We start from the raw sequence: 13778 nt of genomic DNA on the forward strand, positions 1-13778 counted from the left end.
ACATGCTCTATAGAGGACCGAACACTGACAAAACGATGTAAGCAATCCCATGATTTTTTATTTTTTTTTGAAAAGTAGCAATTTTATTCCGTAACAAACTCCAGAGGTTACAAGATTTAAGGGACAAGCGGTCCCCCTCCTATAATCTTATAAAACCAGGATAGTACACGACCGAGGCATAGAACTTCACAAAAAACCCTGTAATTCGGACGCATCACGATTCTCCGGCAAAGATACCCCTTCCTTTGCCAGAGCATCCGCCATTGTTTTAGCCAACCTCCTCCTGTGCTCAAGATGTGGGCAATCCCATCATATTTGATCTGATCAGATCTAATATGATATAAAGAACACTTCTAGAAAATCTTTCCAAAGTAAATTTATTTACATAATAGATTAGAAACTCCTTGATAAAACCAAATCAAGCAGTGGCCGGATCAACATCAAATATGATCATTTCATAATCCCATAATAAAGGGCATTAACAGAAATCTTGCAATCCCATGTTGGTAAGCTGTGGCCTTAAAAATTTTACAAGTATGGAGAGCTAAAACATTATGATCACCCCTGTCATTTAGGACCAAACTTCTATTTTATTTATTTTTATTTTGAATGGTAGGACCAAACTTCTAATGAATGACAGAAACCCTAGAAAGCCCATGTTGGTAATTTGTGGCCTTAAAATTTTATAAGTTTGGAGACCTAAAACTTTTGTGATCTATCATCATTTGGGACCAAACTTGTAATGAATCAAAGCCTTCAAAGAACCCACCAAAAACTCCAAAAAATCCCCCATGTTTGCGAAGCAAAGCAACTTAGTTGAGGAGATCAATGTATGAAGATATACACCCTAGTTTATACTGAGAAGACCCATCTCTCAAGACCAAATTCCTCATGCTACTTAAGCAGTCATCTCACAGATGGAAACCTTGCAATCTGAGCTGTCCAGCCTCAATCCTTGTGATCATTTATAGCTAACACAAATCATGAGAATCAAATTCAATATGTTATGGCCAAAATAATAAAACATGCTCTCCTATTGTGTTTTCAGCAAGCATTGTATCCATCCCTTGGGTACGACTAACGAGAGACCCAATTTGCCCTTAAAGAGTCTACGTTCATGAGTATCGATGGCGAAAATATCTAAAAATAATAATTTCCCAATATGGAGTTGGCCAATCCTATTGCTTTTCAAATGCACAAATACTAACAGCTAACTAAGCCTAGTGCTTTACTTGTTAATGAGTTGGCCAATCCTATCTAACATGTAGATTGTGTACCTTATTTGAGAGCATTTTCTTTTATCTTTATGAAGTTCTTGTGCTATCAAATTTCTTCAAATGATAGGAGCCCTCTAGCAAATGGGAGAAAATACGTCACAGATCATCCCAATTTGTATATAAAGGAAGCTAGAGGTTTATGAAAACACTCTCTCCAAGAACAACAATATCCCATGTACTACCCTAAACCAATTGAATCCCATCTTTTATACAGTGCCAAAGCACAATGTTCTCTTCTATGCAATGAAACAGGAGCCATGAGAAGATTTAATGGGGCAGCAGTGACTTTGTTCCTGATAAGACAAAAGGATCAAACAATAACTTCCACTGAAAAGGGCCTACCCATTATCAAGTTTGTGACATTTTCACAGCAATCCAGTATCATTTAAAGACGGCATTGAGGAATAGCACTAAGTTATAGCCCACTCCTCTTTTGAAGAGGAAGAGGTCAATCACATTCCCCACTGAATAAAGCACGATGAAGAAGTAAAGTACATTAGGTGAAGCTGGCTCAACCTAGGAAATTATATGTTTTAAGGTGTGTCATGTAAATGGTCATGCAACAATTAATCCTAGCCATTAGATGCACAGATAAAGAATTTTTTTGAAAAGGGTGATGGCCACAGATAAAGATAAATATAACAAATTTCCATGTATTTGCAAAAAAAAAATGCAAGTATTTGTTAAAAGAAAACAAACTCGCTTTCATAGTGGAAAGCACAACTTGTGAATTACCAGTCTTCGTTCTGATCTTCTCTTATTTTCTGTATGCTACTACTATGCTTGCTGAGCTTTAAGAAATATTTTGTTGTGAATAAAGGCAACATGGGAGAGGTTAGGCCCGTGACCAAAATAATTTTTAACGAAGCAAATGCAAGAGTGGAAGCAAGGGCAACACTTAAAGCTCTGTGGTGAAAACCTAACAAGGAAACACCAAAAAATAATAGATGATGTGAACTAAAAAAAGGAAACCCCAAACCAGAGTAGAAATGCAATTCTTATTAAAGGTCAAAGTCAACCCAAAAAAACTGACCAAACAATCAGAACCAATGCCAGAAGAAAATGCCAGTTTTATACCAAATAATTAATTGCAAAATTTGATTGCCCCAAACATAGAGAAAGCCAATTCTGATTAAACATTTTTTTCCATTAGAGGCCCAAATTGAATATTGAACATCTTCAGCACAACAGAAACAGAGATGCTGGATCACTCATCTTCCTTTCTGCTTCAGCCTCCCAATCCTCTCTTTATATAACTCCAACCAAAGGTTCGAAATCCACAAAATGCTAACTGAAATCGCCGATACAACCACAACCATCCATGAAATCCAAACCCACTTGGGAATCACATTGTCTGCCACTCCACTCAAATAAAAAGCCCCCATCTTATAAACGAAAAGAGGCCCAGCAACCCCTCTAACAATAGTATAAAATGCATAAAAGGGAGGAGATAAGAATTCATACAATTTAGCAGCAACAGGCGAGTCAGCTCTCCGGCTGTTGGCGAGAGTCCATGTGTTCTGGCAGAAACTAGTAACCTCAGCAAGTACAAGAAGGACAAGAATAGCGAAAGCACCATGGAAAACAAGGTAACGACAAGTAACAAACACGAACAATGTTGCTAAGTGATGGCCAATGAAGAGGAAATCACTGGGAAAGAAGAAGATATAATGGAGGAGATCAACAAAGAAGTAGGCAATGCTGAAATCAAGGACCATGTTTTGAAAATCAGTGTTTGGAGAAGCAAAACCATGATTAGGTTGGGCTACAATGGCAAAGATAGCCATTAAAGCCGCGGGTGTTCCATGGGCTAATGAGATGAAGCAGCTTGAAGCTTCTGGGCGGTGTTTTGGGCTCCAATTGCGAAAAACGACAAAGTAACCAATGAGATAAATGAGAATGAATGCAGAGAAAAAGAGAGGGAGCCATGAGTTTGAAGGGAATAGAGTTTCCATGGAGAATTTGGAATGCTGAGATTTACCTAAAAGGAAAAATCCAATGCAAGAGAGAGAATTTCGAACTATATATTCAGTGAGAAACTAGTAGCGAAGTACAGAATTCAGAAATTAGGGTTTTGTATGAAGATAATCGGTTAGGGTTCAAAATGGCCTAAAGATAACCGGTTAGGGTCTTAAATGCCAGAAGGTAAGGGTTTACAGAGAAGATAGAAAAGGCAATTGGTTTAAACTGCAAATTTTAGGGCAAGAAAAGATTTCAAAAACTGAATTTTTCCAACAATGCATAATCTTTAAACTTCAAGACTCCATAACAAAGAAAATCTCAGTTTTCATCAGAATTATAGAGTTTGTAAAGAGCAAACCAGTACCAATTTCTCCGATTTTCGAAACCAACAGAAAAATCCCTCCGATAGAAAGAAACAAAAAAGTAGGGAAACTTTGAAAGGATTTGATTTAGTAGAGCTCGAAAAGCTAGGGTTATGGTTTCGATGAGGGGTAGAAAAGGAAGAGAGTATTGAGAAAAGTTACCAGAGATGGACGGAGATCTCGGGAGAGTAGGGCACCATGTGAGAAATTTTTAGTACGGGTGCAACTTGGGTCGGGCTCAACCCAACCCCAACGGGTTCAACCCGACTTTTGGCTTGGGTTGGGTTGGGTTGGGAAAAGCCAACCCAATTTAAATTCGGGAGGGGTGGGGTTAGGGTTGAGGCTAGGCAACCCGATCCGACCCGAACCCGATCTGACCTTCGTCCTCTAAGTTTATCATTATTTTCTCAGGATTATGTTTTTCTTTCTTGTATTTTTTTGTTTGGCCGTAGATAAACCCAACTCAACCCGAACCCAACCTGACTCAACCCAACCCGATTTGGAGGAGGGTTGGGTTAGGGTTGACCATCCTCAACCCGAGGTTCGGGTTGGGTCAGGTTAGGGTTGAGGGATGCTATCTCGGGTTGACTTAGGGTTGCCCTCAACCCGACCTGAGTTGCAACCCTAATTTTTAGAGCTTCAAAAAAAGGATTGAAAAGGATGGGAAGAGGCAAGAATAGAGGGATTTCGAGTACGAACTTGTGTTATGCTGGTACATGATTAACAGGAATTATAATATTCGAGGATAATAATCCCCAAGGTACCCTCCAATCCAAGGGTGCAACTTGGGTCGGGCTCAACCCGCCCAATTTTGGCTCCGGTTGAGTTAGGGTTGAAGCCTTGGCAATCCTAACCGACCCAAACTTGACCTCCATCCTCTAATTTTATCTTGATTTTATTTGGGTTATTGTATTTTTTGTTGGCCAAAGGTGTACCCGAACCAACCTGACTCGATTTCGGGTTAGCTTGGTTGGGTTAGGGTTGAGAGATTTAGAGGCGGGTTGGGTTAGGGTTGATCATCATCAACCCGAGGCTTGGGTTAGGGTTGGCCTCAACTTGATCCAACCCGACCTGAGTTGCACCCCTACTCCAATGAACAAAACTTGGCTCAGGTTCCTCAGACCCCCTATAGCAAAGAGAGGGGGGGTGGAAATATCAATTCCATGCTTACTTTTTATTATCAGAAGTAATTGATATTTCCACACCCCTTGCTATTAGATATTTTCTGTGCTTACTTTTCCACACCCTTTGCTATGAGAAGTAATTTTATCAATTCCATGCTTACTTTTTATTTTCATAAGTAATATTAGCAAGGGGTCTGGGAAAGTTCTTCAGACCCCGACCTGAGTCAAGTTTCGCTCTACTCCAATCGGGTTAGGATTTATTTAGGTGATTGATATCCACACTTACCAATTTTGATGAAGGCACTACTCACTTTGTTTTAGTCTTGTACTTTCATTGTACCACTTTCAGGTGTTTCTACGCCCTTTCATCCCCAAAGTACCCGTAACGCTCAATGATATGTTTTGATAGGTGGGTCCCAGTAGATCAATTCAGAGCCAAGCTTGATCGTGTGCATGATTTAAAAAAAAACAGGAAAAAAGGAAGTGTTTGATTTTTTTTTAGGTGTCAGAGAGAGGTGGGGAGGAAGAGATGTAAGTGGATATTTATTTAAGGGAAAATGACCAAATGAAAGGGCTTTCTACTGACTATGACATTTGAAGAGGGGAGACTTGGAAATAACCAATCTAGAATGATGGTGACTTGTTTGCAAGGGTTTAGGACAAAAATACCCTCATTTTTAAAATACCGTCACCTCTCTCTCTCTCTCTCTCATGGGATGATCCTAACCATCAATTAGAGGGCTACAATTCCTCTCTCTTTCTCTCTCATGGGATGATCCCAACAGTCCATTAGAGGGCCACAATGCCCCCTCTCTCTCTCTCGTGGGATGATCCCAACCGTCCATTAGAGGGCTCCAATGCCCCCCTCTCTCTCTCATGGGATGATCCCAACCGTCCATTAAAGGGCCACAATGCCCCCTCTCTCTCATGGGATGATCCCAACCTTCCATTAGAGGGCCCCAATGCCCCCCCTCTCTCTCTCATGGGATGATCCCAGCAGTCCATTAAAGGGCCACAATGCCCCCTCTCTCTCATGGGATGATCCCAACCTTCCATTAGAGGGCCACAATGCCCCTCTCTCTCATGGGATGATCCCAACCGTCCATTAGAGGGCCACAATGCCCTCTTTCTCTCATGGGATGATCACAACCGTCCATTAGAGGGCCACAATGCCCTCTTTCTCTCATGGGATGATCACAACCGTCCATTAGAGGGCCACAATGCCCTCTTTCTCTCATGGGATCCTCCCAACCGTCCATTAGAGGGTCACAATGCCCCGCAGGTTCGTGCACCTCTCTCCGGTATCCTCTGATTCTGAGTGAACCTCCTCTCATAGGTTGGTAGTCTCTCCCTCTCAGTTGTTTAAACCATTGGTAATCCTAAATAAACAACTTATAAACACTCTAAAATCACTGCTAAGTCTATATAAACCACTTATAAACACTCTAAACCAGTGATAGGCTTATATAAACCACTTATAAAAACTTTAAGCCTCTAATTACCCTATATTAAACACTTGTAAACACACTAAACCACTCCTAGGCTTATATAAAACACTTATAAACACTCTAAACCATTGTTTACCCTATATAAACCACTTGTAAATACTTCAAACCACTGCTTACCCTATATAAACCACTTATAAACACTCTAAACTGCTGTTAGGCTTACATGAACCACTTATAAACACTCTAAACCATTGCTTACACTGTATAAACAACTTATAAACACTCTAAACAAATGTTTACCCTATATAAACCACTTGTAAATACTATAAACCACTACTTACCCCTATATAAACCATTGCTCACATTGTATAAACAACTTATAAACACTCTAAACCACTGTTTACCCTATATGAACCACTTGTAAGAACTCTAAACCACTGCTTACCCCTATATAAACCACTTACAAACACTATAAACCATTGCTTACACTGTATAAACAACTTATAAACACTCTAAACCACTGTTAAGCCTATATAAACCACTTATAAACACTGTAAATCACTGTTATGCTTATATAAACAACTTATAAACACTCTAAACCGCTGCTAGGCTTACATGAACCACTTATAAACACTCTAACACAGTGCTTACACTGTATAAACAACTTATAAACACTCTAAACAACTGTTTACCCTATATAAACCACTTGTAAATACTCTAAACTACTGCTTACCCCTATATAAACCACTGCTTACCCCTATATAAACCACTGCTTATACTGTATAAACAACTTATAAACACTCTAAACCACTGTTAAGCCTATATAAACCAATTATAAACAATCTAAACCACTGTTAGGCTTTTATAAACAACTTATAAACACTCTAAACCATTGTTTACCATATATTATACACTTATAAATCCTCTAAACCATTGCCAGGCTTATATAAAATACTTATGAACACTCTAAACCACTGTTTATCCTGTATAAACCATGTATAAACACTATAAACCACTTATAAGCTTATATAAACCACTTATAAACACTCTAAACCACTTATAGGCTTAGATAAACCACTGTTTACCCTATAGAAACCACTTGTAAACACTCTAAACCACTAATAAGCCTATATAAACTACGTATAAACACTATAAACTACTTATCCTGCATAAACCATGTATAAACACTCTAAACCACTGATAAACCTATATAAACCACTTATAAACACTCTAAATCACTGATACGCTTATATAAACCACTGTTTACCCTATATAAACCAGTTGTAAACACTCTAAACCACTGATAAGCCTATATAAACCACTTATAAACACTATAAACTACTTCTTACCATGTATAAACCATGTATAAACACTCTAAACCACTAATAAGCCAATATAAACCACTTATAAACACTCTAAACCACTGATAGTCTTAGATAAACCATTGTTTACCCTATATAAACGAGTTGTAAACACTCTAAACCACTGATAAGCCTATATAAATCACTTATAAACACTATATACTACTTCTTACCATGTATAAACCATGTATAAACACTCTAAACCACTGATAAGCCTATATAAACCACTTATAAACACTATAAATCACTGATAGGCTTATATAAACCACTATTTACCCTATATAAACCAGTTGTAAACACTCTAAACCACTGATAAGCCTGTATAAACCACTTATAAACACTATAAACTACTGCTCACCCTGTATAAATCACTTATAAACACTTTAAACCATTGTTAATCCTTATAAACCAATTATAAACACTTTAAATCACTGGTAAGCCTTAATAAACCACTACTTAGGATTATAAACCACTACTGGGGATTCTTAACCAAAGAAGCTGTATAGACCACTTATAAACACCCACTTCAGTAGTGGTTTATCGTAGTGGAATAGTAGTTTAACTTAAGAAATTAGTAGTTTACAGTAAAATAACAATGATTATAAAATGGAAAACAGCAGTTTAACATGGAAAACTTTCATTCAAGTTTATAAACATGTCTTATAATTGAAAGAGAAGGGAGAGGGCTAGAAATACACACATTTCCATTGAATGGAAGCTTTGTACAATGGAATGATGGTTTCTAGTGAAGATTTTTGCGATTTCGAAATCTAATAACGTTTTTTTGCAATAGTTGTTGTAAACGGAGGCGTTTTCCAATGCAATGAAGGGTTAGGGAGGCTTTGACATCTAAAAATGAGGTTTTCAGTAATAGAATGGAGCTTTTGGCATCTAACCATTGAGGTTTTTGGGTTTCAAAAATGGAGGTTTTTGGGTTTTTCATACGTACGTAGGTGGGAGGGAGAAGAAGAAGAGAGAAAAAGGTGGGTTTTGGGTTGTATTCTAAATCTAATCATTTAAAAAAGGTGATTTGAGAGAGAGAGAGAGAAAGAGAATCAAGGGCATTTTAGTCATATGCACTCTTGATTGGTGATTTACAAAACGCCCATCTTCAAATGTCATAGTCAGTAGAAACCCCTTCTATTTGGTCATTTTCCCTTTATTTAAAGGAGAGATAAGATTGAGATTTGGAAGAGATTGTGACTGATGTGGGAGAGAGAGAGAGAGTGATCTGAAGAGAATTCTTAGAGACAGACAGAGAGTACTAAAATAAATAAAAATGGAGAATTCTTTGACTCTAATAAGTTGTAATGGAGCATAATACATTGTCCCTTCTATACATATGGCATACACAAGAAATGCTTCGGTATGGAGCCCTCTCTGTCCATTCTATAGAATGAGGTAAGCCCACTATTAGTTTGCCTTGGAAACAAATTTTGAGTAGACTTTAAATTTAGGGTAGTGATAAATGGACCCCCATACATCTTAAATCGACCCCCAATGTGTCTTTCTCTGTCCTCTCTCACAAAGACACATAGGGGGTGGATTTAAAATATACGGGGGTCGATTTATCACTCCCCTAAAGTTATTCTTATATGAGATATATGAAAATTATTATTTTACATTAATCTTTTTACTATCATGATCGTTGTGGATATGCTAATTTAAATGTCACATTAGATGTTGACATAAGGTTCCTCATACAATATTGATTATTGGACAATACTGTATGAACACTATGCCAAAGATTAAGGAATCCATGGCAAGAGATAGTGTTCCAGGTGGGAATGGTGATTACCCATTCCATTCCATTGAGCTACCGCATGTGCTATTATGGCTTAGAATGACTTATCTTAGTCAATGTGGTAGGGATTCTAAACAGACATTTGAGCGTGTGAAAGCGGTTTAGAGTCTGTACTAGACCATTGGTTATAGAATCCACAGCTAGTGGATTAATCATTGTTAGATTGTTAGGGTTATTTTATGAGCGATGATAAATTCGCACCCACTATAGGATAATTCGCACCCATTTAACGTGAATTGATGTCAAAAAGCGCATGCCCTCCGTTAAAGGGGTGTGAATTATCCTACAGGGGTGCGAATTGATCATCGCCCTTTTTTATTTGTAGGAGACAGTTAATTGAGGAGTCCACGTTACTCTATGTACTGTTTATTTAACTTAAATATTAACAAACGATGATACCAAATAAGAGTGGGAGGGGGTGTTGGATATCAATATTTGATACAAAGCCTCGCCCAATTGAGCTATATCTATAGGCCTTCACTTTGAGATACAACGCCTCACCCAATTGAGCGATAGGCTCAACCCCTGCTTACCATTATTCTTGTTTCCTTTGAGGGGTAGGGATTCACGATGGCGGGGCCGCTACAAATTCAAATGAGATTATGGGTTCAACCCTAGATTGCACACTAAAAAATAAAAACTAAATTATTTATAAAAATTAGAAAAATTTAAAACAGCAAAGATAACAAGTGGAATTCTAGTTGTAGGCTTGTAGCACACATTCACCATGTAGATGTCTTCATGTTGTTTCATTTTCCCCTTGATGTGGCTTAGCAATTGTAATAACAAGCACATTGGTAACCCTCATTAACCCTGGAAAGACAAACTCCATTCCCATTTTTCATGAGGAGGCACTGTTGCTTGCAAGAAGAGAGAATACATCCAGTGGGGTCCATCACCACAAAGCACCTACGTCCACCTTCCACCTTGACCACCATCATCTCCACTGGAGACCCAATTAGGAAAGATAATAAGGTTTATATAATGTTAATTAACACTAATAATGCCAGGTTAATCCAACATCATGGAAAGTTTTTTTACTCGGAGACGAATTTAATACACTTCTTAGAAGATTGAAAGAATGGATTTGACCTCATCCCTTGTATACAAACAGTTCAATATAGAGGGCAAGAGAGCAAATTAGATATCAGATATGTTAATTAATATTAGTGATGGAAAGCAAAATCCATTAAATTGGATTTTTTTTTGTCCTAATCCATTCAATATAATAAATGAAGATAGCTCCAAATTAAGCATGGCCATGGCCTGTCTTTTCCTTATTTTCGCTAATATTATAGTGAGAAAACTTCACTACAATTACTTTTAGTATACTCTCATACTCCCTATTTCCACAAAATTGCCTTGCGAATCCCTATTTGTACACGAGGAGTGCTAAACGAATGGTGAGCTTCCAAAAGAAACAAACCGCAAGGGCACCCCATTGGATCCACATCACCAACATGTGATAACTACAACTTTTAACACAACGACATGGATCCAATGGGGCACCTTGTTGCTGGTTTTTTTTGCAAGGTAGCCCTACAATTTTGCATTTCTTGTGTGTGCGCGCGCGCGAGTGTACCTAGACACACATATGGCAGATGCTGGCCTAAACATGTTTTCATAATGAGACGAAGTCTCCTTGTCTTGTATGCTTTAAGCAGTTGTCAAAGGTTGTTGAGTGGTTTTTGGGAATCGTAACAAGTTGCTTAAAACATATAAGACAAATCTGCTTAAAGCATACAAGACAAATTTATTTTGTCTCTTATCAAAACATGGTTGTTTCAGTATCAATAGGGCGCATCCACACACATATATGTATGTGAAAAATAAAGTAAAAATTTACCATTTTTACTTTATTTTTTACATATATGTGTGTATTCCACCTTCCTTTTACTAGTTACTTATTGAATCGCACCGTATAACTGTTCTAGTCTTAAGTTTGCTGTATTCCCCGAATTTCCATTATGCACCAATTTGATCTCTCTGAATGGTTTTTTCATTCTCTATTTAAAATGAAAAACTGAAAGCAACTACACTCTTGACATTTCAAAAAGGGAGAAGGGAGAAGGGAGAAGTACTTGATCCGTAATAGTACCCTCCCATCCATTAGTGGAAATCATGGGACCCACCCCTGGATGATGGAACCTACCTGTGTTCTCCGTGGCCCCTTGATTTCTATTAGGCTCCATTTCTTTCGATGTAAATTGGGGGTAAAACAGATTTTACACCCATTTTTTCACTTAGTTATGGGCGTAACTTTTACGCCTATCCTAAGTTGAAAGAAGCACTGCATGCTCTCCAAACTCCAGAGTACTAAACTTCTGTCTCGTTTGAAAAATTAATAGAATTCCTCACAAAGTTTCATTGATTACCAGTACAGACTATGCATTCTAATCAAGGACTTCTCTTGCTCTCTCATGTTCTTTCAACTCCCGCCGCATTGCCAAGTGTACTGTGTTATGGCCCATTGATATTGATATTCGCCATCACAAATTAGGCTTATTTCTGTTACACTCTAATCGATGATTCTAGACCTTTGATCAGACATGGTGAAAAAAATGTCCTTTAAAGCCTTTGATTTTTGCGTCCTTCAATCTTGCCAACGAGATCTCCAACCTATCAGATCAACGGTCATGATCAGTGATCACAACCATATATGACTGTTTTCATTCATCAAGACAAGATCGTCTTGCTAGTCAACCTCTTTTGACAATTATACTTCTCTATTCGTTTTCTACTTTTCTAATTAACTGGTAAAGGCTGTAGAATTCGCAATGAGCTATCAATAGCTAGTCTAAAAAGTGTTTAAGAAAGGAATGTTGTTATCAAATAAGAGAGTGTGAATATCATTTCCAAAGGAAAAAACCAATAAAAAAGCAATGAGATCGAGGCTTAACAATTGGAATCTCCATACCTGATGAGAGTACAAGCATGGCTAGGATGGCGCAGTGCAAGTAATAAAGCTTCATCTTTAACTTACTAAAATCAGAAGTGTATCTCTGATTCTTCTCTTCTATCAATGGATGGAAGCTGCTCATAGGAATTTATAGAGGCTTTAGCACATTGTATATATCAAATTCTAGCAAGTGGTATTTTTAAGTTTCTTAGAGGCTTCAGCACATAATAGCAAATTCTAGCAAGTGGGTATTTTGTTAAGTTTCTTAGTGGAAGCACGAACAGCCAAAAGAGAAGCACACAAATGAATTAACAATCCTTCTATATTCCTATAAAAAAAACTGGTTGCCCAACTTTCATCCCCACCTTACATATGTTCATGCTTTGGTGTAGAAAGGCAAAAATGACCCTTTGAAAACCAAAGTACATAAATCTTCAATGTCACATATTTGAGGACAATTAAGTAAACCCTCTATTCAAATTTATACACATAATAAAAATGTACACCCATACTTATATAGAAAGGTACACTCATACATATATGCATACATACATTTACAGGATCTACTGTGAGTCTCATCTAGTGTTGTTGGTCTCAAATGTTATGGTGGATGTGGGTCCAATTGGATCCATCCCATATTATTCTAACTCATCTCCCACAGCTTAAGCTTATGGAATATTTGGTTGTTTCACATGGTATTGGAGCCAAAGGTCCTGAGTTCAAACCTCCTGGATAGCAAAAGTTCACATGTAACGGCCAAACCAAAAAAGAAGGGCCACATGGGCCATGTATAGGCCAAATGCAAAGAGGGGCCACATGTGAGGGGGAGAGTTAAAGTATAAGAGATTAAATTACCCCATCTCCAACAGCTTAAGCTTTTGGAGTAATTGGTTGTTTCACATTTATGTGTATGAACTTATAGATGGATTTTTGTAGGATGGAAGATCCACCACCTTAAAATGAGGACCAATATCTTGGGACTTCTTGCAGTTGGTTTTGGGTTTTTTCTCATAGAATCATTCTAGGGAGGTTATATGATGGGAATATGAGTTGGTACAAGTACAGGTGGGAACTAAATGCCCTGTTTGGTTGCTCAAAGGTGGCTGGGAGATAAGTAGAAGAAGAAGTCAAAGGGAAGTAGGGGTGCAACTAGGGTCGGGTTGGGTCGGGTTGAGGCCAACCCGGCTGGGTTCAACTCGACCCAACCTGATTTGCAATTTCCTCAATCCGACCCAACCCGATTTCCAATCTCTGATTTGTAGTTTGTGTTTATAGGTTAAAATAGAGAAGATGAGATATATCAAAAGAGAGGCTTTTGAGGAGTGTCGATATCAAAACAACTATTCTTACTATTTAGCTATGCTAATAATAGGCTTTTGAGGCTTGACATAAGTGGTGAGCATTTAATGAATGTGAGGAAAGAGGCGCTGCTATCTACAAACGAGGACAAAAGAGAGCTTTTAATGCTCCTTAGGGCACTCGTTAGCAAAAACCTTAAAAGATAGGTTTCTTTTTTGGATTTTAGTGCTTCTTCGACTAAG

The 13778-nt window shown here is 38.0% G+C and overlaps 1 protein-coding gene across 1 annotated transcript; it reads right to left on the reverse strand.

The window, feature by feature from the left end:
• Positions 1 to 2327: 2327 nt before the first annotated feature.
• On the reverse strand, positions 2328 to 3739 carry LOC143847106 (TLC domain-containing protein At5g14285-like). The gene has a single exon (XM_077355792.1). The coding sequence runs from the start codon at positions 3230 to 3232 to the stop codon at positions 2489 to 2491; it is 744 nt and encodes a 247-aa protein (XP_077211907.1). The 5' UTR covers positions 3233 to 3739; the 3' UTR covers positions 2328 to 2488.
• Between the last annotated feature and the right edge of the window lie 10039 nt (positions 3740 to 13778).

The sequence above is a fragment of the Tasmannia lanceolata genome, unplaced genomic scaffold (assembly GCF_043159265.1).
Source record: "Tasmannia lanceolata isolate RefF3 unplaced genomic scaffold, GAP_Taslan_0.1 ptg000015l, whole genome shotgun sequence".
In the NCBI taxonomy this organism is placed as follows: domain Eukaryota; kingdom Viridiplantae; phylum Streptophyta; class Magnoliopsida; order Canellales; family Winteraceae; genus Tasmannia; species Tasmannia lanceolata.

Excerpts from the sequence above, each read along its gene's own strand:
- LOC143847106 (XM_077355792.1), bottom strand. The coding sequence starts at position 3,232 with ATGGAAACTCTATTCCCTTCAAACTCATGGCTCCCTCTCTTTTTCTCT.